The sequence below is a fragment of the Hemiscyllium ocellatum genome, chromosome X (assembly GCF_020745735.1).
Source record: "Hemiscyllium ocellatum isolate sHemOce1 chromosome X, sHemOce1.pat.X.cur, whole genome shotgun sequence".
NCBI classification, from domain to species: domain Eukaryota; kingdom Metazoa; phylum Chordata; class Chondrichthyes; order Orectolobiformes; family Hemiscylliidae; genus Hemiscyllium; species Hemiscyllium ocellatum.
Genome location: NC_083453.1, coordinates 9,738,191 through 9,755,330, shown reverse-complemented (window position 1 = coordinate 9,755,330; position 17,140 = coordinate 9,738,191). Strand labels below are relative to the sequence as shown.

General features: G+C 42.2%; 1 protein-coding gene across 1 annotated transcript in view; it reads right to left on the bottom strand.

Moving 5' to 3' along the window:
* Window positions 1–2,408: 2,408 nt before the first annotated feature.
* Window positions 2,409–17,140, bottom strand: part of dazap2 (DAZ associated protein 2) — a 35,846-nt gene continuing 21,114 nt past the window's right edge. The window contains exons 3-4 of the mRNA XM_060821017.1: window positions 13,106–13,324; window positions 2,409–4,088 (exon numbers count right to left, since the gene is read on the bottom strand). Of these exons, the coding sequence (XP_060677000.1) occupies window positions 3,960–4,088; window positions 13,106–13,324 (348 nt within the window). The 3' untranslated portion in view covers window positions 2,409–3,959. The remainder of the gene's footprint in view (window positions 4,089–13,105; window positions 13,325–17,140) is intronic.

Below are 17,140 nucleotides of genomic sequence, written 5' to 3'. Positions count from 1 at the left end.
CTGTTGTTGTTTTGCAACCGTCTCTAGTTTCAAAATAATCACTCTGTGTACTGCTCTAGTCTTCCCAGCAATCAGCCAAGATTATGGTCAGAACCTAATCAGCACCAGCAATGCCCCAGGGCACTAGCCTTCACCACTGTCTAAATTCAGTTTTACTGAAACTGGTCTTTCTTCAGATAGTGTAACTTCATTAATGAACTGCATCTTTCACTTCTACTTACCAGCAGTAGGGCAATCACCTGACAGGCAAACAAGAGAGAAAACATAATGACAGGTTGTAGCAATATATCCAAGCCTATTAAAGGGAACTGCTCGAATGGATCGAGTGCACTGAAAGGTGAAAATATAACAGGAGGGAAAGGGAGATTTTGTTTGGTTAAGCAGTAGATCTGCAGGAAGCCTGCTCGATAGTCGTGACTCTCAGTCCACCACCCTATAGAGCAGAAAGAAAGATGTCCAGGCCAGTCATCAATTTTCAGCTTTCAAAGCCTCAGCCCCTCCAAATGAAGTGAACCCATCATCAGGAGCTACATCAGAGTGGTGCTGGAAAAGCACAGCAGGTCAGGCAGCATCCGAGAAGCAGGAGAATCAACGTTTCGGGCAAAAGCCCTTTGTTCCTGTTGATTTTCCTGCTCCTTGGATCCTGCCTGACTTGCTGTGCTTTTCCAGCACCACTTTGATGTGGACTCTGATCTCCAGCATCAGAAGCACTCAATTATGGCATCATCAGGAGCTGATGACCAAGAGTGATATCTTGTTCCTGAGATATGTTGCACTGGTAGGCAGAAAACTACAATGTCGCTATTGTGTGCCTTGAGTGTCTGGGAGACCTCTGCTGTCTTGGCGAGGTGGGGGGGGGGGGGGAAGGGGAGTTGGGGGACAGGTGTATATAACCTCCAGCAGCCTCCTGCGAGGTCCCACTTCCTTGTACTACAGTGCTAACATTTGAAATGCTGGATTCTGTACCAGCAGAGGGAGATGTGATGTTGCCGAACTTGAGTTACCAGCTTTTGTGGGAAGAAGTGCTCTTTATTCAGCTTTTGCAGCAGAGGAGAAACCAGTTCACCCCAGGACAGAGCCATGCAAGCTTTCATTCACAGAACATGGTGTTGAAAGTGAGAGTATGTGGTGCATTGAAACATTAATTCACAATTTGCACGTGTGAGCAGTTTCAGACAGCCTCTTGCCTATTTTATTGCTGAGACAAGTAAATAGCGTGCAAAAGTCTCAACTTTTTGCAAGTGTGTGCTGTTATAAAACACAAACTGACCTTCTGTGGGCCTGCACATAGGCCACATTTCTGGTGCATGCTCAGCAGTAGCATCATAGAATCCCAAGGGGGAAAGAGGCCACTCAGCCCAATGTGTCTATACTGATCCTCTGAACAGCATCCCACCCAACCTCTATCCCCGTAATCCCACATTTCCCATGGAAAATCCAACTAGCCCGCACATCCCTGGACACAATCGGCAATTTAGCATGGCCAATCCACCTAACCTACACATCTTTGGACTGTGGGAGGAAACCAGAGCACCAGGAGGAAACCCACACAGACACAGGGAGAATGTGCAATCTCCACATAGACAGCTGCCCAAGGCTGGACCTGAACGTGAACCTGAGACCCTGGCACTGTGAGGCTGCCATGCGCCACATTGGCAGGACATACTCGGTCTTATTTCACCATTCCTTAAAAGGCTCAGCAATTCGGGTCATCAAATGTGCACCTTTGGAGGGGATTCGCGCGGTGTGCTGAGAAACCCGCAAAACCTGTGCTGACCATATTTGATGTGCTCCATTGGATGTTCGATCATGTTATTTAATTCCCACTCATTCTGAAATCTAGAGTATAACCTGTAAATATATTGTTTTGCTGTTCTAACTTTGTAAAGTTCATTTTGTTTTTTCAAATGGTGGAACCTTGTGGTTTTATTCTCTGAGTATTGGTGATCACAAAACTTCATTAAATTTAAACAAACAAGTTACTGGCCCCGAGCTAGACTGTGATGTAAATGACTGGAATTGTCTCACCAAGCATTATGACAGCACTTACACAAGTTTCACTGCATAGTTACTTTTTAAAAATTAAGCAATCTAACTAATGTTATTGGATACATTCCTCTTGGTTTGTATTCAACTTCAAACTGATACAGAAAGGATACAAGATCAAGAGATTGGAGAGTGTTACATATACTAGGTGTGACAGTCTATTTTATAATCTACTGTAAGTTTTCTATGAAAAGTCACTTTAAATAAAAACGTTTGAACTACTTATGCTTTTCCAAGAGCAGTAATGATACATTATACACTGGCTGTGACAGAATAACATGAAATGTCTGCCGAAATGAATGGCCAGTTGAACTGAATGGCCTTGTTTGTCAGACTATTAAACACCAAGAGTCCATGCTATGTTAAAGTTATGCATTGTTTTTTAATACATTCATAAAGTACAACTTGCATTGTGGGTGCCAATTGGCTGATCTTTCAGAGATACATTTCTGTAACACAGAAAATGTGGTCTTTCCAACTAAATGGCACAAAATGGCCAGGCTGAAGTTGCATATAATCAACCTCTGATGATTGGGGTGAAACGTGGCTGGTGACACAGCGTTGTCAAAACAAGAAAGGCTTCATTTATCTCAGACATATGAAGCACCAGTCAGGCTAATATAATGTGTTAGAATGCCATCCAATACAACAATCCTTTTGCTAAGGTCACCTTTTCCCAAGTACAAGCTGATCACTGAACATTGAGAATTAAACAGGCTTTTCATTTTGATTCTGTGATGGCAAATATAAGTCAGTAATTCACTCCCGAAGCTTAGATATGATTGACCAAAAGTGTTCTCCTTCAATTAGAAGCACAAATTAGCATTTCCAGAAAGAGCTGAGGGGGTAAGCAGAGGATATCCCTCATCCTTTGAGGATTCACTCTGGAAATGAACTATTTTAGGTGGTCTGATTGCAGCCATGTCCATGCATTGTACCATGGTCTTAAACAAAATCAGTGGCCCAGAAAGATTTTTTATTAAAATCAGTTGTGGTGTTCTGGACAGATCTGATGGCAAATAGGCACAAAGTCACCATCAAAACACAGTGGAAAAGAAATAAACTCCTCACCCCTTCAAGAGGAAAACTGATATTTGCGCAAAAAGACAATTCAAGAGGTTACGGGTGTATATAGCGACAAGGGAGAAAAGCTCAGAATTTTCTTTCAGGGATTAGCACAATTAACCCTTTGCGAACTATTCACAACCATCCAAAATTGCATTTATTTTTAAAAAGTGAAGAACATCATGAGGCTTTATATATTTCTCATTAACAGCAATATACATAGAAATCATTTGTGCAGAGCACGCACACATACATTTCTGTCCTTCATAGGCCAAATCAGTGTTTTAAAAAGTGATCAGGGACATAGCAAACTGACAGTGACCCAAAAGGGTTACTTTGGCTCATAAAAGTTGATTCCTAATCCTCTTAAAATCAACTGATGTCACTTTCTGATTAATTGGAAAAACTCAGCAGGTCTGGCAGCCTCTGTGGAGAGAAATCAGAATTAATTTTTCAGGTTGAGTCACTGAACTCATCGTTAACTCCAAATTCTCTCTTCACGGATGCTGCCAGACCTGCTGAGCTTTGCCAGCATATTCTGCTTTTGTTTCTGATTTCCAGCATCCACAGTTCTTTTGGTATTTATTCCAATTAATTGGGTTTCTTTTAGCCTGATTAAACTTAAAAGGACACAAACTAAACAGATTTTTTTTTAATTTTTAAAGTACTTAATGTTGTTTTACAAGCATTTAACAGATATACTACAACTTTAAATTCTGTGCTCAAAGAGAGAATTTTTTAAAGTATTTCAAAGCAGCTTAGTTATCAAGTTACATCCATTAATTGTCTAAACAAACTAAGATTAATGGTTCCTTCCATAAAACGTTCTCGTTCACGTTTTCATCTGTTTACCAGATTGTATAACCACCACTTGAGCCACCGGAAATCCAGTTGGCCTTTTTCTGGGTCACAATGACATTGCCACTCTGCACGGCTGCAATCTGAGCTGCATTGGGAGGGCAACCAGGTGGAGGAGGCTAAATTGAAAAAGAAAAATAGAAGTTGCTTTTAAGGTGAACCAACAGAAATTGGTAAAATTGAATCCTCTGATAAAATACCAAAAGGCCAAAATATCTTTCAGCTTAATCAGCATACATTCGAGTTTCAGTTTTGCTTCTTTTCCCTCTCCAATTTCCTGAATATTGATATCCAGACACATCCTTGGTTTTCACTGACAAATGGGAACTAAATCATTGGAGTACTTTGGGACAGCAAGCCAACTTGACCACTCATCAGTGTTCAGCTTTGTCAAGACTTCTGGAGGGGCCTCAACATTCTGCACGAACACAGGGTGACAATTCAGTCACCGAGTAACCACATCATGATGTTGTGGCACAACTCATTTAAGAGATAAATGAGATGTTGACGGGTGATATAATTTTATAAGCCCTGGCAAACAGGATATTCAATTAAAGACAGGTCTTCCTCATGGTCAACCTGATTCAAGTCAACAAGATTTTACAGTGATGTAACCATTGACTACAAGAAACCCATGTTAAAAGAGCCACAGACCAAAGGAATAATATATGTAAGAGTTAAACAGGCTATAAGGGGCTGTAAAAGCAAAATAGGGATTTCTATGCCAACAGTAAAACCAAAGGAGCAGAATTCTCCGAACTTTGTATGCCATAAAGGCAGAGATTCGCAGATCCCTCCCCGAATGGCCCTAGGAATCATGAAGGATAAACTGGTTAAGAGATGGGGGCATGAGGATAAACAGAGAAGAGGTGAAGCAAACAGTAGCAGGGACAAAGCTAGGCCAGGGCAAGATGACAGGCTCGGTTTTGGTGAGTACAAGATATGTACCCAAAACTGAAGGCACTAGCTTTTTGTGATTATTTACAGACAAAGATGGAATTTGAATAATGAACTGTGTACTTGACTATTTGTGTATAATAAAGATAGATTGCTTCTATTCAGCAGAGTTCTGTTCTGGCTAGTTCTACAGTAGGACATTTCCTGCATACACTTGAATAAATTATTATCATCCTCTACCCGAGGGTTGTGGTTGGTCATTATAAGTAACCATAATACTCAATTTAAGTGGCTGACATAGTTCCAGTCACAATGAACCAAATATACTTCAAAAAGGTGCAATTTTGAGAGCTTTTGATTTCTTTGTGCAGGCTTTGCACTCTGATATAGCTCCTTAGGTTATCAACTTTGGCAGCATCAGAAAGGTACCATGCTTTAATATACTGGGACAACTGGCAAAGTGAGGTTTGCAACCAGTCTATACACAGACTTGCTGCACTGAGTCTATGTAAACATGAGCACAAAATGCATTGAGCTTGCTGTCCTACTATTTGGCCTTTAAAAGAAGGAGGGTTTATAAACACAATGGGAATCAACTGGATTCTAGAAGACCTCAATACAGGATGAAAAATGTATACAACAGAGGAGTTTGTCTGTCTCAGGGTGTTACTGTTCTGCAATTTACAAATAGTTTGAATAGATCAGTAATCTGTGACACCAAAACAAATTTCTGGCAAAACTCAGCAGCCCTGCCAGCACCGGTGATGTCTCCCCACAGATCTACTGCGTTTCGCCAGCAATTTATGTTTCCGTTTCAGATCTCCAGCATCCACAGTTCTTCCTTTTATTTCAGTAATCAGTGTTTTGTTATGCTAAAATTATGGGAAAAGGAAATGAACAGTGGGAATCGAAATACAATGCACTACAGGAAGGAAATCAGTGTTGTAAACACAATTTGCAACTGTCACGAAAAAGGGGAAACCATCCTGAGGAGAGGAACTGCTGTTAAAGATGGTATCTTTTACTTTATTTTTGATTGTGGAATAGAATGGAAAAAGGACTGGGGAAGGAATTGCTGCACTTCTAACAAGAAGTTACTGGACTCATTGTGAGGGGTGTTTATATGGTTGTTTTGCAACAATTCGGAGGAGATAAGACACCACAACCCCAGAGAGAATATATTCAGAGAGAGATTTGTCCAGCAACAGGTAGCTGATTGGTTTGTGCAATTGTGACCAGTTTAGATACTGGAAGTCATCAGCCTGACAACAGCTCTCTCTGATTGGTTCCTGGGTAGATGACCAGCTTAGGTGTTCACAACAGAAGGAGAGGGGCCTCTGGACTAGCAAAGGAATGGGTTCTAAGTCTTTACCGCTGTGCAATAGAAGTAACTGAAGCCTGAAGGCAGCCAATTATTTTCTTCCACCAGTCACTGTAGGTTATTGCCTTCAAGCAGTAACGAGGAGATTTTATAGTTAGTGGGCCAATCACCCTGTGCCTTTTGCAAAGATGTGGAAAAACTTGGAGGAAGACAGCAGTGAACAGAAGGTCTTAAGAAGCAAAATGAACGTTGCATCAATCCTGCAGACTGGAGCTCTTGAACCAAGTTTACCCAGTGTGTTTTCCCTCCACCCATAACACCAAAGTTTTTTTTGTATGTGAGAGAGACAGTGCGCAAGCGAGAGGAAAAAAAAACACAAAGGATTTCACAGCCTTCAAAGTGAATAAGTCTACAAGCCAGGATGAGACTCTTTCCTCAACAGCCTGGGATGTTAGGAAGGCACCATCAGGAGCCCTGGCAATAATTTTCAACTCCTCTCTGGTCACAGGTGAGGTGCCAATGAACTGGAGGGTTGCTAATGTTGTCCCGTTATTTAAAAAAAAGGAAGGAAAGGCCAGGAAATCACAGGCTTATGTCAGTCTAACCTCACTGATATGATCAGAAAGAATTCTGAGGGATAGAATATATCTGCACTTAAGAGACATGGATTAATCAGGGATAGAATGCATGATTTTGTTAAATGAAGATTTGATCTAATTTGAGAGGAAGCAACCAGGAGTTTTGATGAGGGTAATACATTTAATGTGATCGACATGGATTTTGATAAGGCTTTTGGTAACGGCAGACTGATCGAGAAAGTCTGCCATTACCAAAATGGGATCAAAGGCAAAAGTGGCACCTTGGATCCAAACATTGGTTGAGACACAGGAAGCTAAAGATGACGATGCAGGGATGTTCCTGTGACTAGAAGTCGGTTTCCAGTGGAGTTCTAGTGCTGGGGAACTTGCTGTTTGTGTGTACTTTAATGATTTGGATTGAAATAGAGGGGTATGATCAAGAAGTTTGAGGATCACGTGAAAAGTGGCAGGATGGTAAAGAGAGGAGGAAATTAACCCATTGATCAGCTGAGCAGAGCAGTGGCAAATGGAATTCAACCTTTTGGAGGGGGGGGGGGGGGGAGAAAGAGAGGTGAGGAAGAGAGAGAAATAATGCACTTGGAGAGTCAATAAGGCAAGGGATTATACTACGAAGGGTAGCACCTTGGAAATTACTGCAGATCAGAGGGACCTTGATGTGCATGTCCACAGATCCTTGAAGGCAGCAGGGCAGGTAGATAAAGATGGTTAAGACGACATATGGGATACCTGTATTCTCTGCCTTGGCTAACAAAGGGAAGGAGGTTATGATGGAGCTATGTAAAACATTAGTGGACTATGGTATGCAGTCTGATCATCAAACTAAAAGGAGGATGTGATTACACAAGAGACAATGTGAAGGAGATTCATCAGGATGCTGCCTTGGGGTGGAGATTCTAAGCCATGGGCTATTTTCAAAATGTTCGGAGGAGACATTGTGGAGGTTTCTAAGATTATAACAGCATAGACAAGGTAAATAGGAAGGCACTTTTTCTATTAGCAGAGAGATCAGGAACCAGGAGGGATAGATTTAAAAGGTAGAAGGCAAAGAGGAGAGTTGAGGAGGGGGGTGGGTACCTGGAGCTCACTGCCTGAAAAGGATGATTGAGTCAGAAACATGTATAACATTCAAACAGGTTTTAAGATATTTACTTGTTGTTGCTATTAGCCTCCAGGGCCACAGGCCAAAGTTGTAGTCTTTGTTGACTACAGCCCTTCCGTGCTGTAAACATTTAGGAGTCTAAGGGATGACAGAAAAGATTAGGTTGTTCTCCTTAGGGCCAGAACTGATTTGAAGGGATAACAATGATGAAGGGTTTAGTCAGAATAAATAGAAACGGTTTCCAATGGCTGAAGGATCAATAATCAGCATGACCCAGGTTTAAAGTCAGAAGTTGATTGACAAAAGAGCCAGAAACAACAAGAAAGAAAGGTTTTTTTTTGTTTTTTTTTAAAAAAGAAGTTAGAACAGAGAAAAAAATAGCTGTTTGGGAGGGGTGGTGTTAGTGGAGAAAAGGGCAGACTGGATTTCTCTTCCAAAGAATTGGTGCAGACTTGATGGGCTGAAATGACATTCTTCTACGCTGCATTATTCGAGAAGACCCAACACGCAGCGTGAAAGTGTTCAACAGGAATTTTGATGATTAAAAAGGTCAGGATAAAGGTAACAGGAGAAACAGCACAGCCAATGAATTCTCTCCTTGGCCCTGCTCAGGACTGTTATGGAATATCAGGGCTGAAGTTTAAACTAGATTGGCAGGGGGTGGGAACCTGAGCTACGGATCAGGTGATGGAGTAGGTGGTGAACAGCCAGATACAGTGTGCAGAGAGTCCGTGAGGAGGGATAGACAGTTGATAGGGGAAAACGTGCAGTCAGTGTGTCTAGTGTGGTTGAAGTGTGTCTATTTTAATGCAAGAAGAATCAGGGATAAGGGTGATGAACTTAAAGCATGGATCAGTACTTGGAGCTATGACATTGTGCCCATTATGAGTCTTGGATATCATTTGGGCAGGAATGGTTGTTGGATGTTCCGGGGTTTTGATGTTTCAAAAGGAATGGGGGGGGGGGGTTGTAGCCAGAAAGGAACTGAGGAATGGACTTAGAAGAGCTAGAAGGGAGCATGAAAAAGCCTTGGCAGGTAGGATTCAGGAAAACCCTAAGGCATTCTACACTTATGTGAGGAATAAGAGGGTCAGAGTGAGAGTAGGGCCGATCAGGGATAGTGGAGGGAACTTGTGCCTGGAATCAGAAGTAGGGGAGGGCCTTAATGAATACTTTGCTTCAGTATATACTAGAGAGGGACCTTGACATTTCTGAAGACAGCGAAACAGACTGATAGGCTAGAACAGGTAATGTTAGGAAGGAGGATGTGCTGAAAAATTTGAAAAATATAAGGATACATAAATCCCTTGGGCCAAATGGGATATACCCTAGGTTACAACACAAAGCGAGGGAAGAAATTGCTCTGCCTTTGGCAATGATCTTTGCATCCTCACTGTCCACTGGAGTAGTGCTAGATGATTGGAGGGTGGCAAATATTATTTCCTTATTCAAGGAAGGCATAATCCTGGGAATTACAGGCCAGTCAGTCTTATGTCAGTGGTTGGCAAAGTATTGGAGAGTATTCTGAGAGACAGGATTTATGATTAATCAAACTATGGTTTTCCAAGTAGAGATCATCAGCATGGCTTTGTGAGGGGCAGGTCATGCCTCACAAACCTTACTGAATTCTTTGAGGAGAGGCATGAGAGAACATAACTGGAGAGTTTTCTGGTAGAGGCAGTAAACGATAAAGGAAAAAAATACATCCAAGAGAAAATAACTAAAACAAAAAGCACCAAACAAAAAGAGCAGCACTTCAACTGTGTTTTGGTAGTACAGAACTCAAAACGTTTCTAGAACATTAGAAGTTGAAGCTTTTTGCTCATCAGAAATAGGACAAAAGAAACAGACTTGAAAAGAAAAGACAAGACACCATTTACACAGAATGGGTAAAGGGTGCTGACTAGTTTGGCTATAATTGGCAGAGAGAAGCAAGAAATAGTATGCTATGTAAGTTATCTGATGTGGCTCACTTGCCTATCACTGACGAATTACCTGGTTGCTGCTTGGCAGTTCTCATTCTCCAAGGGCCATTATGAAGGTGAGTTTGTGGTTAGGATATGTATTTGTAAAGAAATTTTTTAAACAAAAAGCACAGTGGGCGGCACGGTGGCGAGTGGGCGGCACGGTGGCACAGTGGTTAGCACTGCTGCCTCACAGCGCCTGAAGACCCGGGTTCAATTCCCGACTCAGGCGACTGACTGTGTGGAGTTTGCACGTTCTCCCCGTGTCAGCGTGGGTTTCCTCCGGGTGCTCCGGTTTCCTCCCACAGTCCAAAGATGTGCGGGTCAGGTGAATTGGCCATGCTAAATTGCCCGTAGTGTTAGGTAAGGGGTAAATGTAGGGGTATGGGTGGGTTTCGCTTCGGCGGGTCGGTGTGGACTTGTTGGGCCGAAGGGCCTGTTTCCACGCTGTAAATCTAATCTAATCTAATCAAAAAATCACAATAGTGGTTTTCAGGGAGGGAGTATACAAATTGAGAATGACGGTATACCCTGGACCCTAACGACAGTAGAGAGGCAGGGGGAGAGATTTTGTGGTCACTAGTCCCAAATGTCTGAGTTTCTACAGGCCCTGCTGAATTTCATGGCAGAGCTGCTTTTAAATGTTTGTACAGTTAGGCAGTTTGCAGATGACACCAAAATTGGAGATGTAGTGGACAGCGGAGAGGGTTACCTCAGATTACAACAGGATCTTGACCAGATGGGCCGAGGAGTGGCAGATGGAGTTTAATTCAGATAAATGCGAGGTGCTGCATTTTGGGAAAGCAAATCTTAGCAGGACTTATACACTTAATGGTAAGGTCCTAGGGAGTGTTGCTGAACAAGGAGACCTTGGAGTGCAGGTTCAGAGCTCCTTGAAAGTGGAGTCGCAGGTAGATAGGATAGTGAAGAAGGCGTTTGGTATGCTTTCCTTTATTGGTCCAAGTACTGAGTACAGGAGTTGGGAGGTCATGTTGCAGCTGTACAGGACATTGGTTAGGCCACTGTTGGAATATTGCGTGCAATTCTGGTCTCCTTCCTATCGGAAAGATGTTGTGAAACTTGAAAGGGCTCAGAAAAGATTTACAAGGATGTTGCGAGGGTTGGAGGATTTGAGCTACAGGGAGAGGCTTAACAGGCTGGGGCTGTTTTCCTTGGAGCGTCGGAGGCTGAGGGGTGACCTTAGAGGATTACAAAATCATGAGGGGCATGGATAGGGTAAATAGGCAAAGTCTTTTCCCTGGGGTTGGGGATTCCAGAACTCAAGGGGTTTAGGGTGATACGGGTTTGGAATGAGCTGCCAGAGGATGTGGTGGAGGCTGGTACAATTGAAACATTTAAGAGGCATTGGATTGGTATATGAATAGGAAGGGTTTGGAGGGATATGGGTCGGGTGCTGGTAGGTGGGACTAGATTGGGTTGGGATATCTGGTTGGCATGAACGGGTTGGACCGAAGGGTCTGTTTCCATGCTGCACATCTCTATGACTATGTGACAAAACACATTGATGAAGGTAGAACCATGGATGTGGTGTATATGGAATTTAGCAAGGTATTTGATAAAGTTCCCCATAGTAGGCTCATTCAAAGTAAGGAGGCAAAGGATACAGGGTAACTTGACCGTCTGGATACAGAATTGGCTGGCCCACTGAAGACAGAGGCTGGTGGTAGATGGAAAGTATTCAGCCTGGAGCTCGGTGACCAGTGGTGCTCCGCAGGGACCACTGGGTTCTGGGACCTCTGCTCTGTGATTTTTATAAATGACTTGGATGAGGAAGTGGAAGGGTGGGTTAGTAAGTTTGCTGATGTAACAAAGGTTGGTGGATTTGTGGATAGTATGGAGGACTGTTGTAGGTTGTAATGGGATATTGACAGGATGCAGAACTGGGCTGGTAAGAGGCAGGTGGAATTCAACCTGGAAAAGCGTGAAGTGATTCACTTTGGAAGGTTGAACTTGAATGCATAATACACGGCTAAAGACAGGATTCTTGGCAGTGTGGGGGAACAGAGATCTATGGCATCCGTGTCCATAGATTCCGGAAAATTGCCATCCAGGTAGATAGGGTTGTTAAGAAGGCATATGGTGTGTTGTCTTTCATTAGCAGGGGGATTGAGTTTCAGAGTCGTGAGGTTATGTTGCAGCTCTATAGCTGCAGAGAGTGATAGTTGCTTGGAATGCACTGCCAGCAGTGGTAGTAGAGTCAGATACATTAGGGACATTTAAGCGACTCTTGGATTGTACAATCATAAGGTACGTAGGTTAGTCTTAGAGGATAAAAAGCCGGCACAACATCAAGGACCGAAGGCCTGTGCTGTTCTATATTATATGTTAAGTTGGAACAAAATCAACAGAATTAGGCATTTAAGCAATGAAGAAAGACTAAGACTACGAGAGAGCTTGATATTGGAAAACAAATGGATTGGAGTGAAACTAAAGATATACAATAATCTTCGAGGATCCCAGAATGATCAAAATGAAGATAAATTTCTAGGCCAATAAATACGGAATAACAAACAGGAAGACAACAGAAGTGAAAGATATTATAAAATTCAGATGAAGCTGAATCAATATTTGCTCTTTGAAAAGGCAGAGGTAAAAAGTGGGAATTGGAATTGATGGATGGACACAGCTGCCTCCGGTTCTGTAAAGCTTTGTTACTCAAGGGAGCAAGATGGACCCTGTTAATTATTTCTAGTTATGTACCTTGGGTAACCATGGTTTCCTGGAACATGATTACCCTCGGAAATCATTTTCTCAGTACTTGTTTTGAATTTGGCCATGCTTTTGTGCACAGTGGCTCTCCCCCTGATCACAATGATCACTACACCAAGATGATCATCTATTATAATTAAAGATAATAAAAGATTGCAACGGCTCAGCTCATTAGTCATAGGTCTAATAATTTCTTACTTTTTTGCGCTATAGACTGAAATGTCTTTTTGAATAAATGAAAAAAAAGTGACAAAAAGGAGTGGACAAAAGGACAGGAAAGACAACTAGAAAATGTAATTTTTAACAATAGTTTATTATAATTTAAAATTACAGTATGAGCATTACTTAAAAATGTTATAATTCGCTTTTTAAAAACCTGTGGTTGCTTTAGCATCATGATGCAGAAACTGAAAATTTATAAAACTACCCAAGTTACATCCAATTAAACCCCAACAATCACAGATAACATTATGCCACACTATAATTCATAACCATACCCACAGTGCCAACTGTTCAGAACACTTACTGGAATATTAGCAGTGGCTCCTGCCCCAAACCTGGCACCTGGATCATATCCATCGTTCACGAGCACAGTTGAAGATGGAGAGAAGACTTGTGGCACTGCATAGTACTGTATGGGCATGGCTGCCCCAGTTGGACCCACTTGCATTTGGCCTGTGACTGGTACATAGTAGCCACCTGGATAACCAGGTGGTGCTTGGACAGATCTTGGCTGCTGGTGAAGCTGGGATGCAAACAAATTCAAAACGATCATTTCACAGTAAATCTATAAAATTCACAGTATAATGTTGTCCAAGGCTGTTTGAAGTGAACAGATGACAATGTTTCTGGAAACATACAAAAAGGTCCATCAAGACTTATAAAGAGAAATAACAGGCTCAAGTTTCAAGTCTAACCATATATTCTTAACGATGATGTGGAGGTGCTGGTGTTCGACTGGGGTGGACAAAAGTTAAAAATCACACACCACCAGGTTATAGTCCGAACAGGTTTATTTAGATAGGGATAAACAGACAAAAGTCTTTTCCCTGGGGTTGGGGAGCCCAGAACTAGAGGGCATAGATTTAGGGTGAGAGGGGAAAGATATAAAAGAGACCTAAGGGGCAACTTTTTCACGCAGAGGGTGATGTGTGCATGGAATGAGCTGCCAGAGGATGTGGTGGAGGCTGGTACAATTGCAACATTTATGAGGCATTTGGATGGGTATATGAATAAGAAGGGTTTGGAGGGATATGGGCCGGGTGCTGGCAGGTGGGACTAGATTGGGTTCGGATATCTGGTCGGCATGGACGGTTTGGACCAAAGGGTCTGTTTCCATGCTGTACATCTCGATGACTCTATTTTGGTGTGTGGTTGAGCTTCTTCAACCAAGCAGGAAAACCAAGGAGGTCTGCCATGTTAATTTTGAATATGCAGACGATGGCAGATTTCCTAGCTGTTACAGTCGGACATATAAATCCTCTCTTCAAATGGGAATATGCTGATACTAAACAGCGATAATTGGAACAATTTTAACATATTTCAGCAGAGCTCCCTTCTTGTGAAGCAGAAGAACAGGAAACCACAGCACTCTGTAGCAGACAAAAGACTACATAGAAATGCTTTCAAACGGCCATCGGGGTTTTCATGTTAATAGTGCTGGCTCCTTTACTCTAACTACATTGCAAGTACTATGCACATCATGTTCAACACGAGCACTTAGATTGCATTAGTGCCGCGTCTCGATACGGCTCTGCAGTCTGAGCCTCACTTGGCCATAGATTGGCCATCACTTACCTCAGCGGTGCCGCGCCTTGCTGCCTGAGCTCTGCCATGCCTTGCCGCAGCTCAGTCCCAGGCATTCTGCTGTGCCTTGCCTCAGGAGCTCTACCACATCTCTAGCACGCCTTGCCATAGCTTTGCCGCACCTTGCTACAGTTCTGTTGAAGCTCTGCCGCCTGATCTTAGCTGCAGCTCTGCTGCCGGAACTCTACTGCGCCTTGCCACAATTCTCCTGCAGCTCTGCTGTGCCATGCCATACTCTGCTGCACGAGCTCTGGCACACCTTGATACAGCCATGCCACCTGATATCTGCCATAGCTCTGCCTCTTGACCGTTGTGCCTCCGATGCTAACACACTTTGCCACAGTTGTCCTGTAGGCCTGCTTTGAGCTCTGCCATATCTTGACGCAGGTCAGCCATGCTGTGCTACATCTCTGCTGCATGAGCTCTGGCACAACATTTCCTATCTGCGCCTTTGTGTGCAAAATTCCCACTCTTATCTAAAAGAGAGTGCAATATATTTGAAATTACTCCACAGAAACCAGTATCCTATGGCCAAGTTACCTTTTATTTACATGTGGAGAGTCCTTGACACTGATCCAGTTCCCTCAGAGACAGCTCTGAGTGAACAGACCCTCTGACACTCCTCTTTATATCAGGGCTCCCTGATTAGACCAGATTAACAGCCCCAATCATTCTTTGATGTCTACCTGGCTGTCCTTGTTACAAATCACTACAATACAACTCGAATAAAATGACTGAGAAAAAGCCCCATCTTAAAGTTGATAGGTTAGAAGTGTAGGGTGGGGACATGGGATTAGGATCGCTGTTCCTGTGGAAGATAAACACCATTGGTTAGTTGGGTTGAAGAGCCTGTTTGCGCATTGCGATTTCTATGTAATTCCGTCAGTTATTTTAAATTCACCTGACCAGGCAAAGTCATCTCAGCCTGCGCATGGGAACATACTGCATGAAAAAGGCAATGAACTCACTGCTGTTATTAATGTAGTCAGAATAAATGTATAGTGCTTTTACCAAAGACATTCCTTGCTGTAATAGATTCTTCCCATCATACATAAATAATTTTAATCAGTGCTAAATCAACTATTATTTATCTCTGCAAACATTTTTTGGACTTTTCTGTACTTAGCTTTCTGGAATGCTATTTTGCTTAATCCCTTAACCGGTCTTGCACTGTCCTTACAGTAATAATTATACCTTGCCTTGCTATGCTTCAAGTTGAAATTGTTTTTAAAAATTCACTCATGGGAGTTGCTGGCTGATAAGCATTTATTGCCTGCCCCTATTTGCCCCTTGAGAAGGTGGTGGCGAGCTACTTTCTTGAACTGCTACAGTCCATATGCTGTAGGTTGACTTATAATGGAGTTACAGCAGGTTTTAATTCCTCTAATCTCTTCTGATTTACCTACCTGGAAAGTTAGCCAGGAGCAGTACCTTTTGAAGTATCTGACTCTTTGACAGAGTTGGGTGCAACTCTCGTCTATGCTTCGGCAACTAGAATCTTCCGACTAGAAAATCTAAGCCTAATACCTTAAATTGTACAGCCAAAAGACTGGGCCACTGAAACATTTTTTACAGCATTCATTCCATGAAGAAACAAAAGAGAGAGATCATAAGTCATTCAACAGGCATGTTGCTGAACCGGTCAGACAGCCTTCAGAAAATGTCAGGCACATCTCCTTAACAGGATTCTGATGAATACAAACATAAAAGAATTTAAAGTACTCTAATTTTGATACAGAGGCTATTGATTACTCGTCCATTTGCAAAAGGAATCTTTCAACCAAAAACATTTGAGAACCACAGATACAAAAAAGAACATCACACCTTCTGGCCTAATGCCAACAAAGAGGGCAAGAGATGGGAAAGGCAATAATTCTTATTCTGTGTCTTTGTGAAAGTGTAACCATGTCCTATTTCCACAGAAACACCAGACACATCAACTGGGGAAAACTAACTTGCAAAATGGATGGAGTTGCCAAATTAGGAATTGAACCTAATCTCTTTAATTACAAGCATATGAATAGAACACAGACCAACAAATGAAAATCAGAAGACAGGGGGAAAACAGGGAAGAGAAACTTAATAATAGAGGTTAAAAAAAAATCAATCCACTTGAAGGAAAACAAGCAGACACACAGTCTTTCTTCAGGAAACGAGCAGCCATTACATCCACAGAAGTTCTCCTACAAATGGATTACTTGAAGTCTAGGAATGGCAAAAAGACCTAGGCAGGCCAAGAGGGTATGAAAAGGCTTAACGTCTATACCAACCAAAGATGACCCTACCTTTTCCAATACAACTTTCCCAGTGCTTATACTCCCGCATGCAGACAACATAATGGAAATGGGGTAAAAGAAGAGTTAGTTTCCTAATCCTGCTATGAGAGATTGCCTGATGCAAATCAGTACAGGAGGCCATGTCACAGAATTTAACATTTAAGAATAGTCCAATGCCATCTTTTGGCTGCATAAATGAACAAATTTAAACAACTTCAGTTTTGAACCCTAGTAATAAAAATCCAAACCTAAATGATCAGGATGTTATTTTACTCATTTTATTGTTATTTTAACATTCTCTTTGAAATAATTGTAACACTGATCTGTATTTGACCCTTGCCTATGACAGAAGTTAATTCTGACATCAAACCTTTGAATTTTGTAAACGTATGGCATATTTTGTACTCAGAAGAGACGAGGTTACATTGTACTTCAACGCATTAATACACCAAAGAGCACTTCCTGAAACAAGCTCAGCT